This window comes from Orycteropus afer, unplaced genomic scaffold (assembly GCF_000298275.1).
Source record: "Orycteropus afer afer isolate SDZICR_OR568_19922 unplaced genomic scaffold, OryAfe1.0 scaffold00227, whole genome shotgun sequence".
NCBI classification, from domain to species: Eukaryota; Metazoa; Chordata; class Mammalia; order Tubulidentata; family Orycteropodidae; genus Orycteropus; species Orycteropus afer.
In genome coordinates, this window is record NW_006921814.1 from 4,135,966 (window position 1) to 4,144,939 (window position 8,974).

General features: G+C 38.5%; 1 protein-coding gene across 1 annotated transcript in view; it reads left to right on the forward strand.

The window, feature by feature from the left end:
* Positions 1–4,399: 4,399 nt before the first annotated feature.
* Positions 4,400–8,974, forward strand: part of WDFY3 (WD repeat and FYVE domain containing 3) — a 341,413-nt gene continuing 336,838 nt past the window's right edge. The window contains exon 1 of the mRNA XM_042782046.1: positions 4,400–4,579. Within this exon, the coding sequence (XP_042637980.1) occupies positions 4,400–4,579 (180 nt within the window). The remainder of the gene's footprint in view (positions 4,580–8,974) is intronic.

Genomic DNA, 8,974 nt, shown 5'->3' on the forward strand with positions numbered 1-8,974 from the left:
TTCCTTATTCTTTTTCAGCAATCTCTTTGCTGGGGTAGAGGAATCCAACTGATTTTTGGATGTTGATCTTATATCCTGCGACGTTGCTAAATCTCTCAATTAGTTCCAGTAGTTTTTTGATTGAATCTCTTGGGTTACAAAGCTTTTTAAGTACTGTAATATGTGTCCAGAGGTACCCCATTCCTCAAGGAAGCCTCCTGACTGAAGGCCCTATGCTCTCTTACTCCATGGATTGGCAAGCCCAATGTAACCACCTTAGTCCATCACCATGTCATCTCATTCTGGTTTCCTGGTTCTCCTGTCGTTTCTTATTTGCATAGTTTAGTTTCACCCAGTCAGTTGGTGGGAGTTACGAGATGATGGCAACAAAAGCCATATAAAAGTGATCTCTTGTACCGTAAGTACATATTCTTTCTGCTTTTTCCTTGCTGAAGAATATTTTAAACATAATTCTTGGTTTGAAATATGCTTTGAATATAAGCATTTATAGACAAATAAATCAGTGAATCAGCAATCTGATAAACTTTAGAATTTCTTAGTGAATCAGGAGAAAAGAGAGTCTGAATTTCATCCAGCATTGAGATTATTTAAGTAATTGAGAAACAGTAAACCCACTTAGGTTTAATCAATTAGTGTGTGTGTGTGTGTGTGTGTGTGTATGACTTATAAAGACCCTGTAGGACAGGGTGGACCTGTCCCATAGGGTTTCCAAGGCTATAAATCTTTAAGGAAGCAGACTGCGTCATCTTTTTCTTGCAGAGCAGCTGATGAGTTTGAACCACCGACCTATTGGTTAGCAGGCCAGTACTTTTAACCACAGTGCCAGTAGATCTTTTTTCAATTGGTATATGTCCTTATATATCTGCTAAATATTAAATGATGACATCATAGCTAGATTGCATCTAGTTATGTTTATCATTAAGTGATCTCGATTATATTTTGTATAAAAATGAAAGCTACTTAGTGTAATATATCTTCAGATAATTCTGATTATTACTTGATGGTATATAAAGTCAGTAAATAGAGTCACAGTATCTAAGAATTTTATAATTTAAAGTAGAGATGTGAATATAAATAAGCCTGTGAAGGACACTCAACTGGGAGGCCTGAATTCTCAGTTTAGCTCCTCTTCTTTTTTTTATGTGTGAAAATGTTCTCAATCATACACCATTTCAATAATTTCTGCACGTACAACTCATTGGCATTGATCATATTTTTCAAGTTCTGTAAACATTCTCCATCTTTCTTCAGATTGTTTCACCACCAATGAAATGACTCACTGCCCTCAAAGCTTTCGAGTTGTTGTTAGTTTGATTTCTCATAGATAATTCTTTAGAAGAGCACAATTCTCAGTGTAGATGTACTTAGTAAGATAAAATATTTTTTTGGTTCAAAAAAGGCTTCAGGGATAGTTTTGGTTTAAAGTTTAAAGATTTTCTCAGGTTGTTAGTTTTAGGGGTTCATCCAGTCTCATTGGCACTAGAAAGTTTTGTTTCCATTGCAGCTCTAGTTCTTTTTAGCTGTGAGATTTTGAGCAAACTGTCTTGGGGCTTCATCTGAAATACAGAATGAATGCTTTTTCAACTCACCTGCTGAAGTTGGATCAAAGAACAAATGAAAGGTCTGAAATTTCTTTGAACCTCTAAAGGTACAGAGTGATTCTTGGCTCCCTGTCTTTCCCCACCCCCACTCCCGCCAATGACATTGGCCCTTTTGAAAGCTGGGGTTCTCTCAAACAATTTTGAATTGAAGTTTTAGGAGCTAGTGGATCCCTTAAACCCCATCCATAAACTGGGTTATGAACCGTAGCTACAAGCTAAGGAAAAAGAACAGAGCTATGATAATCTTAAAAGTTTACTTTTTAAATTTTTTGTAATTTACTTCAAATTTTATTTTTGTTCTGGGAATTTCTAAGGCAATAAATGCTAGCACATAAAAGGTTATTTGAATATATTTCTTACGTGTATAAATGTATGTGTGCATGTGTGTGTATATATATATGTATTTATGTTTAGAGGATGTGTGCATTTTTCAAAGATGGTATTTGTTGAACCACTTTGAACTGGACTGATTTTTCTTTTTTTTTGGTGTTTGTAGTTTAGCTTATCTCAGGTCTTTGCCTATTTGTCTTTGCTTAAGATTGAGCACTTTAGAACACAGTGAGTGCTGATCGCACAGTGGACGCTGAGTGCAGGTGAGCCATGGGCAGAACTCTGGGCAGATACTGCCTCTCTGCACCTTGCCTGTGGTGAGGCACTTCATGCCCTTTTGCAGTTGACCCAGAATGTATGAGCGTATACCTGGAGCCAAATACGGAATTCACTCTTAAGTTCTCCAGGACAAACGTGTTTAACATGATAGTTCTTTTTATAATTTCAAAGATTACTAAGCAAATATTTAGTAGATAAAGCCCCAGCCTTGCAGTAGTTCTTCATTTCTTAAGAAATGACATAGTGGTTCATGTGGTTATACGGAGATTTAAAAAAATAATCTTTAGATTAGGCCTGCTTTTATACAGATTAAAAAGCAAGTTGTTTTTTACCTAAATCCTACACATCCATAATGTCTTCTCAACCTTCCTGGTTCCTTTTGTAAGATACTCTGTTTTTGTGCCTGAAGTGAGCTAATTGCCGGCACAGTTTAGTACTGTGAAGAGGGCCGAAGATGCTTTCTGAAAGCTTGTTGATTAAAGAATAAACTCTAAACCAGTGGGGTTTTTGTTTGTCTGTTTCACATGCTTTATCTTTTAATGCAGCTCCAGAAAGGGATACATTTTACATTGTGATCATTACCCATACACACACACACACACACTCATACCATACAAAAACAAAACCAGTTGCTGTTGAGTTGATCTGACTCATGGAGACTCCATGTGTCTCAGAGTAGAACTGTGCTCCGTTGGGTTTCAGTGACTTGATCTTTCAGAAGTAGATTACCAGGCCTTTCTTCTGAGGTGCCTCTGGGTGAATTTGACCCGCCAGCCTTTCGGTTAGTAGTCGAGTATTTAGGGTTTATGACACACAAGGACTCCTCACATTCACACATCCGTACATAGAAAAGTTTCACCAAATAATAGTTATCCTTGTCATATGCTGTATATCCTACTATCTTCTAATCTATTCTATTTCATTGTAAAAATGCTCACCATGATCCATTAATATGTCTTACCAAAGAGTTTCAACCTACAGTTTTAAAACTACTAGTTTAAGTAAAGGTTAATTATCTTATCATTCTGGCCTCTTGAAAATTAGTAGTCTTTAGATATATGATGTTCTGATTACCTAGTGCTGCTCTGGCAAGAATATGCCACAGATGGGATGGCCTTAACAAACAGGGGTTTATTCTTACAATTTGGAGGCTTTAAGTCTGAGTTCAAAGTGCCAGGCTCTAGGGGCTGTGTGAAAGCCCCTCAACCTTGGGGTCCAGCTGTGCCTCTTGCTTCCGGCCCACGGGACCTAGAGGCATCTATCTCTTCACTCAGACAGCTGCTGGCTGCTGAGGCTGCCAACCCAAGGTTGACAAGTAAAAAGGCACAGTCTCGATGTTACCAAACCACATGGCAGACCGTTAATTTAAGTCCATTTTAAGTCCCAAGGTCGGCAGAGCATAGCAGGCTGCTGAACAACGACACGGCTATATGCAAGCGTGCCATAAGCTAGAGACTATCGCCAAGGCTTCTCCTTATATACAGGAAGCAGAACACATGCCTAAGTCAGCTACTCAGCTGCTTGTGGTAGATCCCACCATGTAGTTGATTGCCAGTCTCATCATGGGGAATTACTACCACCGGCTGCCCCAGTCAACCAGGCCCGGCCAAGTTTTGACATACAGATTTAACTACCACATATGACAATATTTTTTTGTCCCCTTGTAATTTATAAAAGGAGCTCTGGTGAAACAGTGATTAAACTTTGGGCTGGTAACCAGTAGGTTGGCAGTTTGAACCCACCAGCTGCTCCACTGGAGAAAGATCAGACAGTCTGCTTCTGTAAGATTTACAACCTTGGAAAACCTATAGGGCAGTCCTACTTTGTTCCTATAGGGTTGCTGTGGTCAGAATCGACTGATGGCAATGGATTTTAGTTGTTGAACTTGATCTGACTTAATTGGAAACATTTGTTGCTTGTCCAGTTAATGTCTGTATTTTATACAAGTTGTGGCAAAGCCAGTAGAAACCTAAAAAATTTAGTGTTGATATACATAATTTGTCATTCTAGGAGATTTATTAAAATTAACTTTGCCTCTACCTGTTCTGTTTGAAGTAGAAAAAAATCTTTTAGACAGAATTTTCTAATGTTTCAGATTGTTTATAAGCTCTCAAGATGATGGCATTTTGACTGTTTATTTATTGACATCTTCCTGCAGAATTAGAAGTGTTTATCCCCAGCCAGCCAAGATGAACATGGTGAAAAGGATTATGGGTCGGCCGAGGCAGGAGGAGTGTAGCCCGCAAGACAATGCCTTAGGACTAATGCACCTCCGCCGTCTCTTCACTGAGTTGTGCCATCCTCCCCGGCACATGACTCAGAAGGAACAAGAAGAGAAACTGTACATGATGCTGCCAGTGTTTAACAGGGTAAGTCCAGGTCGTCAAGCACATGCCTTCCTGGAGGTTGGTATTAAGTCTCTAAGAGAAAAAATTGGTAAGATGTGTTAGTCTTTAAGAAGCTTGATGTTTTCATTCCTCACTTTCACTTTGCTACAAAGTATTGTGAATCCTGGTCAGAATGAATTATACTTAGTGAGACCTTCATCATTTCTAACAGATACTTTATAAAGTGTTACTCTAGTGGTTGAGTTTGGATAGAGAGAGAAACATTTATGCTTTTTGTGTTACCTTTTGAAGTGATGGCTTGTTGCACCAAAAGGTGCTAGTGCCTAAGCTCTTTGTAGACTTTAAGGTATTATCTTGGTTTGCATTGTTGTTAAGCTGGTTTACTACAAGAGAATCTGTAAGAGTATAGTTATAGACCATAGGAAGTCTACACAGAGTTAATGTTTTAATGTATTTTGTCTATTACATGTTATAAAGTTGTTGAGGCTTTTCATTAAAAAGTTGTTATTTTTATTAAACATGTACAGGTGCACAGTTTAAAAAGTCAAATAGTTCCATAGTTATTAAAGATGATCCACTCCTTTCCACTGTTAATTGTTGCCACCACTTTCAGTTTTTAAGTAGCATCCTTTTCGTACTTTTTCTTGATTAGTCAGTTTTCACTGGCTTCTGACTGTGGAATATATGAGGATTAGCTTTTTTTACCCCCCATCCCCCCAAACATGCTTCCTCACAGGCACTCAGTCCTACTACCCTCTTATCCTTCCCACATGATCATGACATTTGTTTAAATACTATTCAGTGTCTGTACTCTATCATGTAAATATTATGTGCAGATGATGAATATACTTTTATTTTTGTATTTTTAATTAAATATACTATATTATATACCTTACAACATACTATTATATAGTATAATTCCTATCTTCCTTCCCCTGCCTCCATCTCTCTCTTTCCCCAGTGTCCTCTCAGCCCCTCATCTATGTCTCTCTCTCTCCCTTCCCGTTTTTCTCTCCTTTGACCCATGTCCCTCCCACTGCCTGTGTCTGTCGTTTTCTTCCTAATTCTGTCTCTCCCTTCTTTCTCTACTTCTGTCTCTTTCTCCCCATCTCTGTTTGTCTATGTCTTTGTCACTTTCTCTTCTCCCCATCTCTGTCTCTCTGTCCATCTCACTGTCCCTGCTCTCCCCCTCCATATTTTTCTCCTTTCCTTGTCCCCAGTCTCGTCCTTTCTGGGTTTCTGTCTATCTCCTCCAATTATGTCTTTTCTTTTTCTCCTCGTCTCTGCCTGCCCCCCATCTCTGGCTTGCTGCCTGTCTCTATGTTGTTCTCTGTTAGTCTTTCTAACAATTTCCAGGCTCTCCTTTTCCTCATTACTTTAAAATTCCACTGAGGCTTAAGGATGGGACTTTGTAATCTGAAAACTTGTTTCCTTCAATTCGGGTAAAAAACTTTTGAACTATTTCTTGGGTAGTAGTCTCCCTTACATTTTATATGTACTTTTTCTGTTACTCTCAGTTATCAGTTAGATGTTAGCTCTTTTGGAGTAACCTTTTATTAGCCATATCTTTTTTCTCCTTTGTTTCATTTCTTCCACTGATGAGATTTTAAAAATTTCATCATTTGACTCTTCTCCTTAATTTATGGTATCTTTTTACTTTTCTTAAATTCTTTCTTGTTTGATTCATTTACAATGGTGCAGTATCTCCATTCTCTGATAACATTAAAAGTTTTTTCCTTCTTTTCTTATGCTTCTTACATTGTCTCTTTTGTTCTAAGTCACTTTTTTTCATTTGTGTTATTTTCTTTCATGTCAGAGGAGTCTTCATACGTCTTGTGATAATTGTTTATACGTTCATATTTAAGGATGAGATACTAAAACACTAGGTATTATGTATGCAGGGGTGAGACTTTTCAAGTGCTAAGGTGATCTGTTTAATTGGAGAGCCCTTTATCCCTCAGTATCCTTAGGTCTTTTCTCCTGATACACTGATATCCCAGGAAAGGGATTCTCCAGTTCTTCCCTATATGCCTGGAGTATATAAGCCTGACTGCTAGTGTTGTCTTACATCCAATTATGAGACACAGGGGTGATGTCCCATTTTCCTTGAGTAGAATCCCCAGTTTTCACATATCAATGTTCTTGTTCTAGGTTGGTATGGTGTCCCTGTTTGCCCTCTCTAGGTAGTGTCCTCTAGTTGTCTGTTACCCTGAAGAGAAACAGTTACCCACCTGTGTAGTATGAGAGATCAGTGCTTTTTATGGTGGTGTTCTGTTTGCAGCAGCATCTATACTCCTCTGTTCTGCAGTGCTCTCTTGTCTTCAAGTCCTAAGCCTTTCTGAAGTTTTGCTACATTCCGCCCTACTTTTGTATTTCTCCCACTTTTGGTTGGATTTTGGTTTCCTTTGGTCTGCTTAATTAGTTGTTACTTATCCACCTTTGGAAGCTTTAATTTTTTCTTAATTTCTTTCAGCTTGAGAAATGCTGTGTTCTTCCCTTTCAGTTTTCTAATTCCAGGTCTATGCGCATTTTATTATAATACTTTGTTTTCTTGAGCTGCCCTGCGCAATCTTCTTTTAAGCTCTTTTATTTCAACATTTCTTCCTTTCACTTCAGCTACTCTCTATTCAAAAGCAAGTCTCAGGGTCTCTTCTGACATCCATTTTGGTTCTTTTCTTCCTTTCTTGTCTTTTTAATGACCATTAGCTTTCTTCGTGGATGGTGTTCTTGATGTCATCCCACAGCTCGCCTGGTGTTTGGTCACTGGTGTTCAGCATGTCGTGTCTGTTCTTTAGATGGCCTCTAAATTCAAGTGAGATACTCAGAGTCATATTTTGACTCCTGGGGCCTTTTTTTAATTTTCTTCAGTTTCAAGTTGAACTTTCATATTAGCAACTGATGGTCTGTTCCACAGTCTGTTCCTGGCCTTGGTTTGACTGATGATATTGAGCATCTCCATAGCTTCTTTCCACAGATGTAGTCGATTTGATTCCTGTATATTCTATCTGGTGAGGTCTCTTTGTGTAGTTTCTATTTATATTGTTGGTAAAAGGTATATGCAATGAATATCTTTTCTTGCAGTTATTTGCAAGAATTCTTGCAAAATTCTGTCATGCGATTTCCAGCATCATTTCTATTACCAAGGTGATATTTTCCAACTATTGATGCATTTTCATTGTTTCCAACTTTCATGTTCCAGTCACCAGTAATAATCAGTACACCTTGATTACATGTTTGGTCAATTTCTTAGTGCAGAAGTAGGTAAAAATCTTCAATATCTTCATCTTTCGCTTTGGTGATTGGTGCATAAATTTGAATAATAGTAGTATTAACTGGCCTATTGAAGAGCTCTGGTGGCATAGTGTACCTAAGGCATTGGACTGCTAACCAGAAGGCTGGTGATTTAAACCCACCAACCACTCCTCGGAAGGAAGACTGGGCAATCTACTTCCATAGAAATACTGCCTCAGAAACCCAAGGAGGGGTTGCTGTGAGTCAGGACCTACTTGAGGGCAGTGAGTTTGATTTTTTTTTTTTTTTTTCCTTGTAGGCATATGGATATTATACTATCACTGACAGCATTGTACTTCAGAATAGATCTTGAAATATCCTTTTGATGATGAATGCAATGCCATTCCTCTTCAATTTGTTATTTCTGGCATAGGAGTAGAACATATGATTGTCTGATTCACAATGAATGATACCACTTCATTTCAGCTCACTAATCCCTAAACACTTGACTGTTAACCAGAAGGCTGGCAGTTCAAACCCACCAGCCACGCCTCGGAAGGGAGTTTGGGCAATCTACTTCCATAGTTATATTGCCTTGGGAACCCAAAGAAGGGTTGCTATGGGTCAGAGATGACTCAACGGCACATAACAACAACAACAACAACAACAACAACAACCAAAATGCCTAGGATGTTTATCTTCATACATTCGGTTTCACTTTTGACACCTTTCATTTTTCCTAGATTCATACATCATATGTTCCAAGTTCTGATTATTAATGAATGTTTACAGTTGTTTATTCTCATTTGGAGTCTTACCACATCAGCAAATGAAGGTCCTGAATGTTTTACTCTGTCTACGTACGTCATAAAGATGAACTCTACTTTGGGGAGGCTGGTCTTCTACAGTTGTAAATTGAGTGTCTTCCAACCTAAAAGGCTCATCTTCTGATACTATATCTGACAGTATTTCACTGCTTTTCATAAAATTTTCCAGTAATATATCAGACAGTTGTTGTTGTTATGTGCCGTTGAGTCAAACCCGACTCATAGCGACCCCTCCTTGGGTTTCCGAGGCAGTATCACTAAGGAAGTAGGATTGCCCAACCTTCCTTCCAAGGAGTGGCTAGTGGGTTTGAACCAGTAGCCGTCTGGTTAACAGTCAAGTGCCTTAGCCACTATGCTA